At 41.3% G+C, this 20679-nt stretch overlaps 1 protein-coding gene and 1 pseudogene across 6 annotated transcripts in view; both read right to left on the bottom strand.

Annotated features, from left to right (window-relative positions):
- ASPH (aspartate beta-hydroxylase) overlaps window positions 1–20679 on the bottom strand; it is a 197024-nt gene that overhangs the window by 102104 nt on the left and 74241 nt on the right. For all 6 annotated transcript variants that reach the window (XM_081816043.1, XM_081816041.1, XM_081816047.1 and 3 more), the window contains 2 exons: window positions 17631–17675; window positions 5980–6021 (listed from right to left, as the gene is read on the bottom strand). In XM_081816043.1, the coding sequence (XP_081672169.1) occupies window positions 5980–6021; window positions 17631–17675 (87 nt within the window). The remainder of the gene's footprint in view (window positions 1–5979; window positions 6022–17630; window positions 17676–20679) is intronic.
- On the bottom strand, window positions 3179–3314 carry LOC115939543 (U2 spliceosomal RNA; annotated as a pseudogene).

Consider the following 20679-nt stretch of genomic DNA (forward strand, 5'->3'; position numbering starts at 1 on the left):
AAAAAATAAAAAAAAAAAAAGAAGCACTAAGATGGACCTCCCAGGAGCAAACAAGTCAATATGTGAATGAGAAAGACTGATTTGCAGATACTCTCATAGCCTGGGTAGGACATCCCACTACATGAAGGAAAATGTCACTCTCTGCCATGGCCTGGCCCCTGAATTTCTCTCTGACCGCACAGCATATACTCTCAGCTTGGTCAGGGTGCTCCAGGTTCTTAGGCTTGGCTGTCCTGCCTCAGGACCTTTGCACAGGCTCTTCCTCTGCTGAGTGTGTTCCTAGCTCAGCATTCACACAGCTGCCTTGATGGTATCCCTAACCTCCAGAAGGACATTTTCCCCTTACTGTCCTCCCCACCTCCCTCCAGCACACTCTTCTGCTTAGTATCCTTTAGAGCACTATCACTATTTCAGATTTTGTGTGTGCTGCCGGATTCCCGACAAGGATGTGAGCTCCATGAAAGAAAGAATTTTGTCTGACTTATTCTCACCTGCATCCACTTGCCTACAACAACAGGATCTGGCATGCAGCAGGCATGCAAATATTTAAGTGGATAAATAAATTAGTGTATGTTTTTGTGAATGATGAAAAATTGACAGTTTTTTTTTAACATTCTGATGATTTACTGAACCTTTTGGTATGGAACAGTAGCCATTTCCCTAAATTATGGTGGTAGAGTATACCTTGGTAACAAGAGTAAAACACCGCATGCTCAAGACTGCTAATTGCTGCTTCCTCTCAATATTTGATGCTCCCTTCTGAAGAACCAGAACCCTGAATTTTAGCTTTACCAATGTTCTCTCAGTTAAATGTAGTTCTCCTAAGTTTACTCCTTCTCCTCACTTCCTTCCTGTTATCTGGATGTGGTGATAATGGCCGGTGCTTGAATGGCCCTTTTGGAACATGAGGTTAGAGACTAAGGATGGCAGAATGGCAAGAGAGGAGCTGGGTCCTTAATGAGCCATTAAATTGGTCCTAGGTTATTTATGTGGATAAGAAACAAACTCTTATCTTGTTTAAGCCACTGAAACTTGAGGTTTTTAAAAATTACATATAACTGTATTTAATTGTAATGGGAATGTGGTGATTTGTAGGGAAGGTATGAATCCAGCTCAACCGGTGAAGACATAGGAGGACGGGAAAAACAGGGGGCTGTTAAGAAACCAGGATTTTCTTTAGAAGTATTTATTTCCCTAACCAACATAGGACAGGAAAACCAGAATAAAGGATAAAGAGGATTTGTTTTTATCTCCTTTCTCCTTTAACTCGGGGTTGGTCTCTGGGATCACTGAGTGAGACGTGCACTAACATGGTCCCAAAAGCAGCCTCAGTACTACCTCCGTGGTCTCTGCTTTGGAGCCACGACAAGACATGTCCACTGCTCCAAGGCCAACTGAATGATGTGAATCATTTTAGTGAGTTTTTTGTACAGCTAAATTTATACAATCTAAAAAAAAAAACCCACCCTTTATTTTTTAGTTATATGTGTTGTACTTTGGGGGCTAAAAATACCTTTGCTTTTAGAACTGATTATGATAGTACATATGGATCTTTTAAAAGCACGGTTTTAACAAAATCTTAAAACTGGCACACCTTGATTCACCCCCAAATCAACCAACTTCATTGCTAATCAAAGCAATCTGGAGTCCAGATATTTGCATAGTAATAGTAGTAGCAGACTGCATTTATGATTTACAGATAGTTTCATTTTATCTTCCTGTTTTGAAGTATACCCTGTGAGGCATTAAGAATCATGATCCTTATTTCTGGATGAAGAAACTGAAAGTGAACGTGTATTTAACACTTGGAACACTTGTCAGTCCTGTGCTCCAAGCAGCATGGGTATGACGATCCCTGCATCCACTGAGCTCTGACACGTGAGGTCACAGAGGGGACCATGTAATCACTCTGGTTTCTTTAGGGATGACAACAGCTGTCTTCTTCTTACTCCAGTGTCACTGACTCAAGTTTTGGTTTTCCCAAGGATTTCCATCCTAAGAGTTCTATCTGGGTCTGGTTCTTACTCCTACAATTTGGGTTTTATAGAGCCTGTAATGTCTGTTCATATTAATCCTCTGAAATTAAAACATAATAGAAATTCATTCAAACAATATACACTAAGTGCCTACTATGTGCCAAGCACAGGAAATGCAGCAGTGAGCAGAACAGAAAAAATGTGTCTTCATGGAAATTTTATTCCAGTGGGAGGTTCAGACAATAAATACTGAAGAATTAAACTATCAAATATAATCACATGGTGTTATAGAGAAAACAAAGCAAGGAAACAGGGTATGGAAAGTAAGGGGTTTTTAACCTCAAGTAAGGTTAGGGAGGTTCACTAAGAAGGCTACAGTTGAGCAAAGACTGTGGCAAGCCATGTGGGTGCTGGGGTAGAAGAGTCAACCAGGAAGGAACGGTCACTGCAAAGGTCCTGGGTCCTGTGCGTGCTTGGCGGGGAAGCCCATGTAGCTAGAGCAGAGTGAGCAAAGGAGAGAGAGTATTATAGGATGTGATGTTGGGGAGGAAACCAAGAGAAGACAGAGAAGGGAGAATGGATTTTATGAGGGCTTGTAAACCACGGCAAAGGACTTCGTTTTATTCTGAGGGATATACAAAGATGCTGGAGGCACTGGGCAACATGACACAGCTTAGGTTTTAAAGGGGTCACCGTGGCTACTGTATTGAGAAAGATTATAGAGACAAAGGTGGAAGCGGGAAGACCAGTTAGGAGGCAACCGGAATAATGCCGGCAAGAGACAGTGGTAGCTGGGAGCTAGGTGGTGGTGGGTGTCAGGGGCAGGAGGCGGTGGAATTCTGGATGTGCTGTGGGGAGAGGACTGACAGGACTTGCTGAGGGAAATACAGGGAGGCATGAAAGAGACGCTTCGTAGGAGGAGCGGGCTTCGAGGGGGGAGGTCAGGAGTTCAGTTTACACCAGTTAAGTTTGAAGTGATTATCAGATGTCCAAACGAGGTTCTCCGGCAGACACCGGGTAACGGTAACCCAGGCTGCAGGCGAGTGTGGTAATCCTTGGCAGACAGATATTTAAAGCGAGGAGATTAGGTCAGATCACCGAGGGAGTGTGTGCAGATGGAGCAATGCTCTGAGGACTGAGTCCTGGGGCACTTGAGTGCCAGATGGTCAGGGAGATGAGGAACAGCCCTCCAAAGAGGCTGAGAAAAGCACACACAGCAGAGAGTAGGAGAAAAACCAAGAGGATGTGGTAACCAGCAAGCCAAGTGAAGGAAGCATTCTAGAATCGAGGAAGTAATCAATTCTACACTTGATCTTAGCCAAAAGGCTGAGAAGCGATCAACTCTAGCAAAAACTGACGATACCCTCCTCCTTGATTTGTTTTTTCTCCTTAGTACAGTTGTCCCTCCTTATCTGCAGGGGACCCATTCCAAGACTCCCAATGGATGCCAGAAACCCCAGAGAGTACCAAACCCTATATATACTATGTTTTTTCCTATACATACATACCTATGATAAAGTTAAATTTATAAATTAGGCACCATAAGAGATTATTATTATAATTAATAATAAAATAGAACAAGTGTAACGATACACTGTAATAAAAGTTATATGAATGTGGTCTCTCTCTTTCTCTCTCAAAATATCTTGTACTCATCTTACTTAAGATGCTGTGAGATTAGAAAATGCCTACGTGATGAGATCAAGTGAGGGGAAGGACACAGGCATTGTGGCGTAGCATTAGGCTACTAGTGACCCTCTGACAATAGGTCAGAAAGAGGATCATCTGCTTGCTGACCACATCTGACCGCGGGTCACTGAAATCGTAGAAAACAAAACTGGGGAGAAGGGGGCTACTTACTTATCACGATCAGAGTATGTCGTGGTGTCCTGGCAGATCAGGAAGGTGGGGCAGCATGGAGAACTTGGGTCATGACTGAGCTAAATCCCAGTCATCTATGTAGAAAAGTCAACAGTTTCTAACACCGACGAGAAAGTTGCACAAGTAGCTATTTAGAAATGTGTAGGTAAGTACTAGAAGAAACAGCTAAAAGAATCTCAGGGATGGGCCTCATAGACAGGGATTAGGGAGGTAGAAGGCTGCTGTGTTTCATTAAAAGTCATACTTTTAAAACTGTATCTTGGCATTGCTTTCATAAAATATTAAATACATGGGGCGCCTGGGTGGCTCAGTCGTTAAGCGTCTGCCTTCGGCTCAGGTCATGATCCCGGGGTCCTGGGATCGAGCCCCGCATCGGGCTCCCTGCTCTGCGGGAGGCCTGCTTCTCCCTCTCCCACTCCCCCTGCTTGTGTTCCCTCTCTGGCTGTGTCTCTCTCTGTCAAATAAACAAATAAAATCTTAAAAAAAAAAAAATTAAATACGAGTCAGGAAAAAAAAAAAGCATGACTAAATGCCTAGTTCCCAGGCTACGGGCTACAAAATTACAGCCAGAGGCCAGCAACTCTGTATGCTCACCAAATAATTCTACACTAAGACCATGTACATGATGTATATTATAACATGTTATGTACTATAATATCTTCTCAAATGTAGACACTGCTTTCATCACTAAAAATTAAAGGCATTTCTGAAATTGTAATGTTCAATCATTAAAGATTTTATCATTCAAATATTAAAAGCAAACAGAACTACCCTATGACCCAGTAATCGCACTACTGCGTATTCACCCAAAAAATACAAAAACACTAATTCAAAGGGATACATGCACCCCTATGTTTATAGCAGCATTCTTTATGACAGCCAAACTATCAAAGTAGCCCAAGTGTCCATAGATAGATGAATGGATAAAGAAGATGTGGTATATATACAACGCAATATTATTCAGCCTTAAAAATAAAAGACTGTAATCGTGCCATTTGCAACAACGTGGATAGAGCTAGATAGTATAATGGATGCTAAGTACAGCAAGTCAGTCAGAGAAAAACAAATACCATATGATCTCACTCATGTGTAGAATTTAAGAAACAAATGAGCAAGGGAAAAAAATATAGGGAGAGAGACACACACAAGCCAAGAAACAGATTGTCAACTATAGAGAATAAACTGATGGTTACCAGAGGGGAGGCAGGTGGGGGAGGTTGGGGATTAAAGAGCACACTTATCATGATGAAAAAATTAATTAATTAATTAAATGATATAAAAAATATTTGTGAGGGATAAAATTAGTAGCCTTACTATTTAGAGATTCTTACTGTCTAAGCTTGAATTAAATACTGAAAAATAAAAATGTCCACAATTGGAAAGAATAAAGGGAAGTAGAATATGCAAAAAAAAAAAAAAAAAAGCATAAGCACTATTCCATGATCATCTATATAATTGTTTAACTTGGTTCCTCACTCCAAGTAAGCTAAGGAATCTTTGTAAGAGCTGAGTTAAAATTCTATTGGGTTATTTAATTTATTAGAATCCCATTGTAATCAACTGTGGGAAGGCAGAGATGATTCTTTCTTTATGGATGTAACCTTCTTTGCATGTCCTTCCAACAACTCAGAGTTCCTTATAAAAAGAGAACATGTTCTAGTAATTTCTGGATCTCTATTCCTGGCACGGATGTTAACATAAACAATAATATTTAACATTTCCTAAGTGCTTTCCCTGCGCTATGCATTGCTTTAAGTACCTTACACACATTGTCATTTAATTACTATCGTAGAAACAGGAGTCTTCTGGTCCCTGAACTTGGTACTATTTTATTCCCATATCACAGAGAGGAAACTGAGGCACAGAGGGCAAGGAATTCTCAGACATACATATAGTGAACAGCAAAACCAGGATTAGAAACCAGGCTACCTCTTTAGAGACTTTGCTCTTAATGTTTATGTAAATATTGATAAATGTTTGTTGATAAAACCATTGAAATAATAAACCCAGAGGCAATTTCTTTTCACTGGTGATACAAAATAAAATCAGCATGTTATTCATGAATAGTGTGATGATTTTCTTCCTATATATATTTGAAAGGCAGTTTATTTGATGATCTCACCTTTTTCTTTTATTTCTGGATCATCTGTTTTTCTATTTGTTTCTGAAAAGTAAAGACAAAACAAAGTAAGTATTGTGAAAGTCCCCATTTGTTATCTCAAAATATAGGACCATATTTAAATGAATTCAAATAAATATAATTTAAGAAAAATATTCCTGGGCATAGAATTCCAATTTTCCTAAACCCTGAATTCTTTACACATGAAATTTGTTACAAAATATTAAGATTAGACTCATATGAATTGCTTTTAAAAGTCACCAGGCTTATACTTATAAAAGTAACCAGGTGTGGGCGCCTGGGTGGCTCAGTTGGTTAAGCGACTGCCTTCGGCTCAGGTCATGATCCTGGAGTCCCTGGATCGAGTCCCACATCGGGCTCCCTGCTCGGCAGGGAGTCTGCTTCTCCCTCTAACCCTACCCCCTCTTGCGCTCTCTCTCTCACTCTCTCTCTAATAAATAAATTTAAAAAATCTTTAAAAAAAAATGTTTAAAAAAAAAAAAAGTAACCAGGTGTGAGGCACCAGGCTAAGTATTCCTCATTAATAGGAAAGTAGGGCTGTGGGTCATCTCCTCCAAAAGTGCCTCTGTGGGTATAAAGGCAAACTGGAGTGGAGTGAAGCCCTCACCAAAGCTTGTTCAATATTGATACTGTCTCCTAAAACCAGAAGACTTTAACAGCCACCATGTGCTTTAAAGAAATGCCGCATGTCCCCCTCACTGGGGTGACACCAGTCTCACTTCCCCAAGGACTTCACACATACACATCTGGAACACTAAGGGTTGCTGCACTGAGCCCAGGTGCTGAGGAGCCGAGATGGGCCAGACAGCCCACCTGTGTCAGCCTCTCACTAAGTTAACCACAGTCGTAGGGTCTCTCCCACGAATGGGACCGTGTGCAGTAAAACCCACCCAGAACCTCGACCAAACAACATCCACCTTACATGGAAAACTATGGCACATGACCTGACCCTGAGCTTATAAGTTCATTTCTGCACTATCTCAGATCTGGCCCACTGTTTCATAGAAGTTGGGGTCTAGCTAAATTTCACGGTAGACCAGTTGATTATATAGTTCCCGTAGGTACTCATCTAGCTTTGGGTATTTCTGGGAATGCGTGTATAGGCATGTGTGTGGGAGTCAGGATAGCGCAGAGTTTGGGAGACTGATACAAAATCAGACTCAGTTCTTCCCCCAGAGTAGACCGGGCCGTGGGGTGAGATCAGGGGTACAACCACTGAACGATCAATTTTTTTGCTCGCCGGCTTCCTCCATACATTCCTATCAAACATTGCACTTTTTTAGAAGTGACAAGTAGATGGGAGGCAGGCTTCCAGTACAAGGGAGGGCTTTTTATAGGTCAGGCGTTTCAAGACACCAATGGAGAAGAAGGGAATGACCTGTGAAAGCTGTAGAGTGCAGGCTCAGTCGAAGTGCATCGCGCCCCCCTACTGCCTCCTGCCTCCCTAGGGGGAGGTCTGTCTCCCTCTGTGCAAAGGAAGAAGCTGAGGCTGGGAAAGTCGAGTGCCTGACCTATCAAGGTCAGCTGTTTACATCATTCCAAAGCATATAATCTTCCCACAGTGCCCTTCCCTACCTTCCCTGAAAGAGAAACGGGAGATAGGGACATGCAGGCTTTGCCTCGAGCAAAGAGTGGGTTTTATCAAGTTGACTGGCACACTCTTCCTGCCAGTGCTGCAGGACGTACACGGGATATTTAAAGACAAAAACAAAAACAAAAAGCCATCCTAGATTTCTGTCGAATGTCCTAGAATTTCTGATCGTATTAACCATAACCTCCTTCATCAAAAAGTTAGGCAGCGCATCATTTCATAGGATGCACTCTCGGAGGACACAGGATTGAGGAAAAACATCAACGCACAATCCTGGTCCCCAAGGAGCCCTTCCAGTGCTACCAGTAGTGCCTGCAGGAAGGCTGTGCCCCTCCTCGTTCTCCAGGAATCCGTCGCCTGGCACGGGGCTGGGGTCATCTGAAAACGCAAGCATGAAATGCAAGTTGCTAACCTGACTAGAGAGAACAGGTGGGTGCTACCCACGAAGAGTTGAGGGCTCCCCACACATCTTCCCGCCCCCAGGGGAGAAATAAGGAAGGAGGAGTGGTTTGAATGGGTCCCATTTTAAATGGGTAGGAGGGCCCTGGCCAGGCACCCCCCGGGGAACGAGGGCCACCATCTTTCTTCCTCCCCAGCAGCAGTATTTACGAGAGGGCAGTGAGCCTGACCGAAGAAGGTCCAGGCCAGACTTCCCCAGCTCTGGGCAAGAGCTCTCTCTCTCACGTCCCCTTCTGCCCTTCACCTCACACCAACATGTGGACATCTGTGACTCGCGTTTGGATATGGGGAAATGAGCAGAGCAGGCATTTTGGCCCCTCTGATTTTCAGTGGGTAAAAGCATTTTCAGAGATCCAGCTTCCTTCACTAGTATTCTGCAAAGCTCACAGGAAAGTGTTACTCTGCTTTACTTTATTCTCTGTGTACACATGCTTTATTCTCTGTGTGCTTTATTCTCTGTGTACACTCGCTTCCCTGGGAGACCCATGGGGACCTCGCCGTGCCCCAGAGAAGGACTTACAGTGCCAGGCATTGTTCTAAGCACTTGCTGCAGACGATCCCATCAACCCCATCAACCCTGGGAGGTAGTTTTAATTTTATGGATAAGGAAACTAAGGCTTAGAGAGGCTCAGGAATCTTGCCAAAGGTCACAGAACAGGTAAGACTGACTTAGAAAGTATCCTCTGTAATAATACTTCAATCACACTCTGTATGTTCCAATGACGGGCAGTCTCCAAGTTAAAGGGAGCTATCTGCTCAGCCCAATTCTGAAAATTACCCATGTCCAAGTTCACTTGTAACTCATACTTAGGGTTTAAGCACTCGTATCCAAGAAGAAAGGTGTAATGCAATCCCTAACTGTACTTACTTTTTTCCCCCCTCTCAGGATAAGGAAAACCTTACTAAAAAGAACGGGATCTTAATCGTTCAAAAATGATCATACACCATTAAAGAAAATCACTTAATATCCTGAACTCTATGCTGTTCCAGTACCCGTGCTTCCCTGCTTACTGACCAGTTCTTCTTGGCCCTCACGCACGTCCAAAGCTAATTTCCATCCGGGCCCAGTTGCCCTCGCCAGTTCCTCATGTCCCTGGCATCTGTGACTCTCCAGGACTCTGTTTCCCCGGTGCTGGCCCACTCAGCCAGCCACAACTTTCCTGTCCCCCTTCTCTGTCTCTCTGCCAGTACTTCCCAAGGTCGCCCGTCCACAGTCACCTGGACTATTACTTGTTAGTCTCCGACCTGCTCTCCTGCCTGCATTCTGGCCTCCCTCCAACTGTTTCCACCTGCCACCTGTTGCCCACGTGCTCACCATGACGGACCATGGCTGGCAGGTGTCTCGGCCTCTCTGCCCCTCAGTTTCCTTATCTGCAAGCAGGGATAAGCCCCACCTGCTGGGAAAATGCAAGTGACCGACACACACAAAGCGCTCAGCAGAGGCAATGCAGTCAATAAAAGTGGGTGTTTATGGTTCGTCTCCCCCTCCGATTTCGCTCAGCATAATACCCTCCAGTTCCATCCACGTCGTTGCAAATGGCAAGATTTCAACTAATGATGTAATGTATGGTGATTAACATAACATAATAAAAAAAAAAGTGGGTCTGTTTATCCTGAGTGAGTGAGTCTGAAGTCTCCTTCTGGCATGCCGGAGGAGAAAACAACACTTTCTGGATCCCGGAGGCTTCTTCCCTACTTGTCTAGTTCTCCTTTTCTGCCCCAAGAATGAAGATGTAAAGAGAACCTGCCGTACCCTCACCTGCCCTTCCACCTGCTCAGACTCTTTCGTCTTCTCAACTACGATGGAGTTCATGTCCTCATGGTACAATGGTCATGGGGGAGCAGGAGGCTGTAGGGGAGTGGGGCTTGCCTCACTAGGGAATTACCAAAACTGCTAGGTGCTAAAAAAACCTACAAAGGATGGATGCACAGGCTATTTCATTTTAATCTGGCTCCCGGCAATGTAGCATCAGAGTAAATGTTAAACAAAATAAACATCACCTATTAGAAACAGGTTAAGAAAGGGTCGAAGGTACACCTTCGTGATTTCAGTCATCAAGGATACTGTAATATTCTAATACACTAGTTAAGTATAAAATGAACTGATTTTGTTATATAACAAAATAATAATTCAAAATAATGACAATATAGAGAAGAATTCTGCATTTTATTGCACTCAAATAACATTAAACAGAAGACATTTACATTATTTTTAGAAAATCCATTGATATTGCCCAGCGTGGCTCGTATTTGTGAAGACAAGGCTCATTAATTCAGATATTTGGAATCAGAAAGTATTTGAAGTTGACCACATTATAACGAATCCTCAGTTTCCAGAGCTCTAGAGATTATATACAAAAATCCAGCAAAATTCTACTCATTTATCAGTTCTATGTCACTGCTAAGTTGCCCTAAAAAAATAAGGCTTTATAAAAAGTAGTGTTCTATAATTCACAATATGAATTAAGAGCTTTATTAGAATTTGAGTAGCAACTCCGTATTACCCATATCACAGCTTTAGAAAATTATTGCTTTTCTTAGTAACTCAGTCTTCTGGATTTCACTACCCACTGGGTCAGCATGCATTACTCACTATGTTGTAACTATGATCTATAAGGATAAAAATATAAAATCTCTCTGATTGTAACCCTAAAAGCAGGGGAGAAGAAAGTCATCTTATCTTAAAACAATGTTAACATAATCAAGAGCTATCCCTGACATGGAAATGAAATTACTTCTTATGGCTTTTCCTTTGATTTTAATAGCTCATGGTCCTTTCAAAATGATGTCACTACCTTCTTTTCCTAACAAATGAGTATTTTCATCACAGCAACTATTGCTGAGTCCAAATAAACCACTTTAAAAGTAGAAGAAACTCTTCAGGGTGGAAAAGAAAAGGCTCATACGTTGCAAACAGCAGCAGGAAAAGCGGCTTGTGTGCACCTTCCACACGCCCTACATCAACCCAGCTAGAGGCATCGTTCTCTAGTAAGATCACGGGGCCGTCTCCAGTGTTGTGAGGGCATAACTCAATTAGCCAACGGCAGAGCAACCTTTAAGATGTGCACTGGCAATTTATACAGGTTTTCTAAAATTTCAACAAATACCGAAGGGACAAAGCTATTCTATGATTGATCCGAGGTGCCCGACAGCGTTTTTGCATGACAGAGCAGGCCATTCCTTTTGCCTATATCCTAGCAAGGAATTTTAACTGTTCCCCCTCGATCTGAAAAATAAATAAACCACGATAACTTAAGACTTGCACCGAAATATTCAACTTTTCTCATCAGTGAGCTACCAGCTCCAGGAACCTCAAAATTTGAGTTTTACCCTGAACACTCGAAGCCAAGGTAGAAACGTCTTCTAAGGATATCAGTGCGGGTATATCCAGCTCCAATCTTCACAGCTAACCGTGACCGTCAGTAGCGGGCCTCGGAGTGCAAGCGCAGGGCACTCTTCATGGCTTTGAGGTCACATTTATGCCGTTTACACGGGTCAGTCCAACAGACGTAGGGGTAATTACCAGTCATATACACAGTAAAACCCTGCCAAGACAAATGCTACTACATCGTCAATATAATCAACTGTTATCTGAACAACACACATAAATGTAGGTAAGATCGGAAGCTGTGTCACAACAAGAAAGAGGAGAAAAACCAAAGGATCCACTAAAGCTATTGAAAATGGACATGCAGGAATGTAACATTACATGTAATTTCTGTTTCTAAAAAAAAAAAAAAAAATACACTAAGATGCCAGTGGACTATGATTGATTGAAAACATCTTTAGTGTTCATTCCCAAAGATCTTGGTCTGCTCAGTAATTGCGTCACAAGACCTATCACAGCCATCTTTTGGAGCGTATGGTTAGGCTGGTCCTCCTGCGGTAGTGGGGGCAGTCTTTCTGAAGCTTTAAGTATCTGCAAAAATAAGGGGAAATCTAAATTAAAGGACCAACCAGACACAGACTGTGAAACTGCTTCATTTTCATTCTACAAAAAAAAAAAAAACCCACCGACAGAAGTAAATGCTTTTTATGTGCTATTGTTGTTTTTAAGGGCAACTCGTTAAACAGTGATTACCCAGAGAAGTCCCTGGGAATTACTTGCAAAGCTGCTGATGAAAATTTAAGCTTCTTAGAGCATCTGAGAATTACAACTAAATTTAAGAATTTCAATCTTTTGAGAGATACAAGCATTAACTCTCTTTCTCCCGTCAGTGTTTTCACTGTTATTAATAAGAAATGTAATAGAGAAAAAAGAAATCTAGCATGGTGTTTGAAAAACAAATACAGGAAGGATTTTCAAGGAGCAACTGGATACTGTAAGTTGCAGTTAAAATACATTAATATAATCGTATGTCAGTTTTTAATGTTACTGACAATATAAATGATTGGGTAAAAAAAGTATACAGTAAAAGTCATTCTTGTCCAATTTTTTTGCAAATACTTTCTCATTCCAAACTTTAGTATCTGGTTGATTTTACCATCACAGCATTAGATCTGTTACAATTCGAGTAGAAAAGAAGATGGTGCACTTAAAGGCCCAGACAAATTTTGATATAATTTCTAAATCTGGATTATGATCCTTCCTTCCTCCCTTCCTATCTATCTATCTATCCATCTATCTATCTACCTACCTATATATGGGGGTGTGTGTGTGTGTATGTGTATCCAGACATTTTTATATAGGTAGATTTGGTGCTAATGTGAGGTAACTAGAAATCATCTGTATACTTTTATATATCCAACAGAAATGAGTATTTATATACAATAGACATGTACAAGATTATTCATAGAAGCTTTCTTCATAACAGTCAGAAACTGGAAACATTCATAACAGCTATCAATGTAGAATGGATTTTTTTAATGTAATGTATTTATAGTAAAGGGCAATGAATAGAAACCAATACTATGCATGACAAAGTAGATGAAACTCAGACACGATGTTGAACAACAAAAAAGAGTCACCAAAAAAGCATATCTGCATTTGTGTGTGTTTGCTTCTGGTTTTGTTTTATTAAATTCAAGAGCAAGCAAACCAATCAGTGGTGATACAGATCAGCACAGCTGCTGTTGGGGGGGATGGGACGGAGCGGGAGGAAGGAGAGATTTCTGGAGCACTAGAAGTATTCCGACGAGTGGGTGCAGGAATGGATCGCAGGCACAAGTTCCTTAAGCTGTACGTTCAACGAGTGAGCACGTCTGTGTGCGTCAATTACACCTCAACAGAAAACGTTTTTACAAATGCGTTTGGCGTCAGGTTCTCTTAGAATTTGTCAGCGAGCTAGCCTGTGAGAGGAATGAGCATTTCCGTAACTGTGCCATCAAGCATACCTGAGGTTGTAGGAAGCTGTTCGAGGCATAATGGTGAGTACCGATGAAAAGGCAAATAAACTAAAAGCCCATTTACAATTCTGAAGGACCCAAATGTGTGCTCCTGAACACTTAAAGACGACTCCACTCAGAAGTGGTTCACCGAGTTGCAAAGCCAGTATGTCCGAAATCGGGCCAGTCACCTCCTCTGCTACTCTCTACCTCCTCCTGCCTCCAATAGGTCCACGAAGGGCTGATCATTCATGCATTCAGGTCAGGAAAACGGGAATCGTCCTGGACTCTTCCCGTCCATCCGCCCTCTCTCCCTGCACATTGCTTCCAATTCCAATCCCCATGAGTCAACCCCACACCTCAAAAGTCAGCTCCAGCACGACGACACCTGGGGAGGCCTATGTGACTCTCCACACCCTTGCTCCCAAAGTTGGGTTAATTATTCCTCCTTCTCTGTGCTGCCCTGTCTACCTCTCTGGGGACTTGATGACATCATAGTGGTTGTTTTACTCAGCTGTAAGCCCACAGGACTGCGACCCGTTATGGGGCAGGCACTATATTGTTGCTCGAGTGTCTTCTTCGCCCAGGGCACAGCTGTACCTTTGTACTTGCTCAATACGTACTTCTTGCCTAAACGATGAAATCTATAACAGTAACCTTCATGTTAGGCGCTTATGCACATAAGCGAAGACCTCTGGTGCTGCCGGATTAGGGCCGGCTAGTGTCCTAGTGATCACATTAGGAAATGCTGGGTGACAAGGGGTGGCATGAGTGAAAGTTCGCACAGATGCAGCAGAGCAAAGCCATCCCCATTGCTAGACCAGTCCAGGGTGGGCTGAGTTACAATGTTATCTCCATTTTCAGAGAGACGGGAGCAGCAGAAACACTGGTGCTCACATATCTCCATCCTGAATAATGATTATCACCATAAAACATAACATTAACTTCTTTTTTCTCTGGCATGGTATGACAGAAAAGAATTGTTACTGGAACCAGTTAGTGAAAGGGCCTTAACATACTGTTTGGCAGGAAATTTTCCTCGGATGAATTTCATAAGTGATTCCTTCATAAATGAATCAATTTGTGCTATTCATATTTATTCTGTCATATTGCCAGAATCACACGCTATATGATTTCAAGTAAAAATCTGCATTTGGGGGCGCCTGGGTGGCTCAGTCGGTTAAGCGTGCATCTGCCTTCGGCTCAGGTCATGATCCCGGGGTCCTGGGATCGAGTCCCACATCGGGCTCCCTGCTCAGCGGGGAGCCTGCTTCTCCCTCTCCCTCTCTGCCTACTGCTCTGCCTACTCGTGCTGTCTCTCTCTCTGTCAAATAAATAAATAAGGAGAGAGAAAGTAAAAACCCACTAAAGGAACATGGATTGCAAAAACAATTTAAAAAAAAATCTGGTATTCAAAATGCTTGACTTCTAATATCAGAATGATCCATTCTTAGGACTGACTTTTTATATCCTTGTCAAGAGCAAAGCATTTATAAATTTACAAATATAAACAAAAGATGACAAAATTCAAGCTACTGGACAACTTACTTTTCTACCACTTCCAGGTCCTAGCTGAAGTACTAATGTATATGAAGAGAAAGATGCTGAGTAAGACGACAGCTCTAGTTTTACCACATCAAAACAGTTCTCAGAATGCATCAGCCCTTAGGCCTTCCCTTATGAAAAACGCTCTAGAGCACAGAGGCCAAGAGTGTGAACTCTGGAGCCAGCATGCAAGGGGCAGCCTCCATACTACCACCTGTCGGCTCTCAGACCCGCTTTGTTGTGTCTCGGTTTTCTCATCTGTCAAATGGAGATAACAGCGTGCCTACCTCTTAGGCAACTGGAAACATTAAATGAGTTAATTCATGGAATGTGCTTAGAAGAGCTCCTACGTAATGTTTAATGCTTACTAAAGGTTCGCATTCACTGGGCCCTAGTGTGTGGCTCAATGTAACGGTGAATTAAGACAGTTCCCGCCCTATTGGGGTTATCCCGCCAATAAATACATTATTGTGAACTTAAACAAGAAATATTAAGACAGTATAACCTAGTCTTGGAATGATCAGGGAGGGCAAAGTAATCATCAGTTAAGATTCCAAGGGCCAGGAAAAAGTGAACTAATAACAGCTAGCATGTTGCAGAGGTCCTCCATTAAAGCTTCCCCCTGAATAACAGATTTTAAAGACTGAAAGGTAAGGAGCATTGCAAAGGAGGGAGACAGGCCCTATCATCAGTGTTCCTGCAGTTTTTGTAATCACACAGATAATTAAGCACTTAGAAGAGCAGTCAGCTTATTGTACAAGAAGATCACGAATATAGAGAGTTTTAACTATTATTCTTTTGTAAGACTGAATAAAAGAGGTTGTAATATACAGTAAGACTATGAAAATAATGGGAAATAAGCAAAGCAAGTGCAATCATTAAAAATAACTATTGCTAACTCTTGGCCTTATAGTGTCTTCTGGCAAGGTCACACTGTAACTGGGCAGCAGGTCAATCGAATTTTTATGACACCAAATTACAGGTTACAACTTCCTGAGCAGGTCTTTCAGGGTTTAACTTCTCTTGATCCACCTCGAAGATCAGGCTAATTAATTACTAAAAAAAATAGTAATTATGGTCATGGTTTATGGGGAACTTATTGTATGTCAGTGAGTACAGATATTAATCAAATCTGCATTTTTACGTGCTTCGGTTGTTAAATACCTCCTCTCAAAAAGCACCTTCTTCCAGCACCCCAACCACAGGGTATTTTATATTTATGTTGTGAGGAAATTCTTGCGCTCAGCTTATAAAACATGGAAATAAAAGCACAGAAATTTCTGGCCAGAAGACAGTATTACTTTTTATGCCTTCGCTAAAGTCAGGTCAATATTAAAAAATCTGCACTGTAACTCGAAAAGAGTCAATGTCATAAAAACTCATTATTTTAAAAAATACTTCGAAGACAATTTCTTTAAATTACTGGACGGTAATTGAAATGCTAACTCAGTAACGTGCTCTGCCTCAAGGCAGAAACAAGGCCCTCCGTGAAGCACCCTCAACAATCAAGCAGAAATTACAAAGGCAAAATAGAAACATCAACTCTCCCTGCTCCGTGCACCTTTCCTAAACACAAAATACACGTACCTGCGCAGTATCCATCATGTAAAAGCCCAAATTCTCCATGCATTTCTATTCTCATTCACATTATAATACCAACAACCCAGTTCTCTTAAGCATTTGTACAGATGACTATAAATGTACACGGTATGACAACCGCCAAAGCCTGTAACATCCCAACGTGAAATAAGCAACGATGAGCTGGGGTATATAAAAATATTCTTTGATTATAAAAGTTATTTTTTTTCCTTGAAATTTATTAGTCAGGAGATTCTGGCAGTTATAATTATTTCTACCAAAATCAACAAGAGTAATGCACATCATTGCTACAAAATTCACATTAAGCATAATGGAAGAAATTGGAGCAAAAATTCAACCAAAAAGAAAGAAAATGGAAATAAAACACAGAAGCAAGAGGAAATACCCTTGGGACAGAGGTCCCAGAAACCCCCCTCTTCACAAAACATGTCTTTCCCACTATGAGAACAGGAGGCTTGTATGTTAATTTCTGATTGCAGGTAGAATTAATGTCATCTCTCAAAGGCCATTTGAAAGCACAGGCCCTGGTCGAAATGATGTTCCCACTGTCTAAATTCACTGCTGTGAGAAGGGCATGTGGCAGAGGGGAGGGAAAAGTACAGAAATGGATTAACCCAGTGGGCTGGAAAGAAAGACTTCGGGTACTAACAAGACCTAGGCAGCCAGCCAGGATCGCCCAGGGCACTAAGATGCCGTCACGGAAATGGGGAATGGGGAAGAAGCATAAAGTCACAAAAGTATGCACTACTAGAACTTTCATCTTAAGGCAATTCTGATCCATCATCAATTAGCCTATCAATTTAAAAAAAAAACCACCTAACTACTACTGCTACTACCATCTATAAAGGCAAAAATCATATGGCACTTTGATCTTTAACACTCCTCACAGTCTAGCTCAACAAACATGTACTAGACTGAATCTGACATGTATTTTCCTTTACTTTGGCTCAACTGATCAAAACGCAATCTTCTCTTTAAATTTAGGTAAAATTAATCCTTCTCTCAGGATTTTTACTCTTCATCGACTGATTTCATACAGCTACTGTGCCTATCAACAGTACGTTTTAAATTAAATAGAAAAGGAAAGAGCAATGCATCCAACAAAATGTCATACCTGGTGGTACCTCCTGTTGTTCTTCAGCAGGGGGCATGTGCTCTTCTAAAATAAGTAAGAAAATTACAATCCATTATATATCACTGACCAGTGTTTAAGATACAGATTGTATTTAAGTTACAGTGATTATTTTTACAGACATTTTTGGGATTCGCGTGCAATGATAACAAAAACATTAAGTTTTCACACTATTACAACAAAGAAGAATTAGCTAGAACTTCGCAAAATGTTGTATACTTCTCAAGTGTTCATAAAATAGGCTTTACGTTATCTGCCTAACTGACTAACTGCAAAACTCGCTGTCTGGGCAAAGGAGATATGAACTAAAACCCAGGTCTTCACCACAATTTTGCATCAGACTTGATAAGAAAGCTGAGGAAAGATGTTTAAAATATTTTGTTAAAAAATTTTTAAGACATAACCCTAATTGTAACATGAACGAAACAACGCAAAGAAATTGAAAGATCAGAGTCCTAAAAGTAAATTACTATCCTTAATAAAGTTTCTGAAAAATAATATTCAAGATAATATATTCTAAGACTGGCCAAAAATATGGAGATGACTTTTTTAACATCTTGCTTTTTTCCCTGGCCACTTCCTCCCATTTGCAACTAAAGAGACTGTATGTAGACTTTATCACATAATGGTATAATAATATACTGATCTGATTCACTCTATCAAATTACATCACATTTTAAGATCTTCATCGCTAACAACCCACTGAACATTACCTTAATCTAGAGATAAGATTATATTAGCTTTCCTTTTGCTCCTAAAGACTTGGAACAGATTTTGGTCAAAAGGAAGAATTTTTATAGCATTTTCTAAAACTCATACATTTATGCAACTATTTTAATCATTTTTCTTCTTATATTAATTTGCTTCTAATTTTAAGAATAATACATACCCAAATGGAAGATTTGGAAATATTTTTCACATAAAAGGAAAAAGGAAAAAAAAATCTCACCTATTCCCACTGATCACAATTAATATTCTGGCGTATTTCGTTGTTTCAGTGGCAGCACTGGGAGTGTTTACTAGCTTTCTCTGTTGTGACTGGCTTGTTAAGGTTTGCCTACTGATTTTGTTCTCAGTAAGTTAGAGATCTACTAGCACTGTACCACCTTTACCAATATTTTTTTCTCAGAATTTCTTTTACTTGTCACTTTAGGCTTGAAAAACTTGTATGCATCATAAAGTATTAGTCACTTTATTATTTCCATCACTGATACTATACTAAGAAAGCCTTATTATTATTGCAAGATAAATTTTCAACCAATTTTATTCTGAAAAAGTGTTCATTTAACAAACTTACCTGAAAATTATTTTGTAATAGAGGATGAGAGGTTTTTTTAAAAGGAATGAGTAGTAATGAGAGGATTTTTTAAAAGGAAATAGCAAACTAATTATATCAGCACAGCCTGATTTTCTTTACTCCAGGACTTTTTAAACCCACTTCAGTATGGATTTCAACTCCCACCTTCATGATGATGGCTCCCAAACACATCCACCTCAGGTCTCACTCATCTAGCTCCTACCACTGGCACATCCAACCCACTACTTGATAACCCCACCTGGGAATCTCACAACCTTCCCAAACTTAAAATATCTAATATGGAGCCTTGGTTTTTCTCCCCTAAACCAGTTTCCTCTATATCCTAGTTTCCCCACCATCCAACAGTTGGTAAATGGCCCCATCATCCGACAGTTACTCAAACCAAACCAAAGTCTCCCTTGATTTCTCTTTCCTTCACAATCATCAGAAAGTTCCATCAGTTGTAATTCAAAAATATCTCTCAAATTCAAAACTTTCCCCTCCATTTCCACTGCCATGACATTACTCCAGGCCACCATGATCACTTCCTGGATTGGTACCCAATCATTTCCTAACAGAGTGGTCCCTGCCTCCATTCTTGCTCCATCCAATCCATTTTCTAACTAGGAGTGAAAGTAATTCTTTAAAATAAGTCAGATTATGCCATACCTCATTTAAGTATTTTTCCAGATTCCCAATGCACCGCAATATAGTCCAAATTCCTCACCAAGTTCACAACTGATCTGTCACCTGAATCTTTCATGCTTAAGCCAATTCAAGTTTAGTTTTCTGTTGCCTATAATGGAAAGTAACCTGACACAGATGGGGAAGAAAAGAGGGTTTAGGCACAGGGCTGATACAGCCTAACCTGTACTTCTGAATAGCTCACCCTAATGGCATCATGACAGATGGGTTTGAAGGGGACAAGTATCAAGTTGAGAAGATAGGCTAAAAGGTGACCACTGTTGTCCAGGAAGCCGATGAGGGCTGAACTAGATCACTAGAGCCACAGAGAAAAGAATGCATTTGAGAAATGTTTCGGAAGCCCATTCACCAGGACTTGGGATTAGCTGCAGAGATGGAGGGAGTGTCAATGACGACACTCGCATTTCTGGTGTGGGAATCCAATTATATACTGAGGCATCGAGCCAAGTCAAGGAAGAGGGGGGAAAGAGAGGTTAGAGGGCATGTGAATTATGATGAGCTCCTTCTCACTGACCACTCAGGTTCCAAACACAGGAGCACAGAAACTACAGGTGGGGCTAGCAGTGCACAGTCCAGAGCCCCACTACCCCCCAGAAGGAATTCCCTTAGCAGTCTCCACTACGTCCTCTACTGTCTTATCAAAATGCCTGAGAAGTCTTTGGAAAAACTACTTTGAACACAGGAAAGGCAGGGCTAAGAGGCATATTGTGATGTTCTGTCTCTTATATAAAACGATACAGGTGGGATGGGTTGGATAAAGTTCTTCCGAGGGATGTGGGGTTTCCAGTTTCTGATTCTGACTGAATAAAAAACAGACTCGGCTATATTCTTCAAAAAGAACTGAGTAATAGGAGGTAGGAGAAATTCTGAACGCTATCCAGCCTGCTACGTGGAGATGAATGTGCGTGTACCCAGAGGTCCCACAGCAGCCGTGGAGGGGTCTCTGCCGGCAGCCAAGTGGACGATGAGGGCAATTCTGGTATCCCCACATTCCCTCCACTCCTCCCTATCTTCTCCCATTTCAGTCAA

This window comes from Leptonychotes weddellii, chromosome 4 (genome assembly GCF_054177405.1).
Source record: "Leptonychotes weddellii isolate Sample4059 chromosome 4, ASM5417740v2, whole genome shotgun sequence".
In the NCBI taxonomy this organism is placed as follows: Eukaryota; Metazoa; Chordata; class Mammalia; order Carnivora; family Phocidae; genus Leptonychotes; species Leptonychotes weddellii.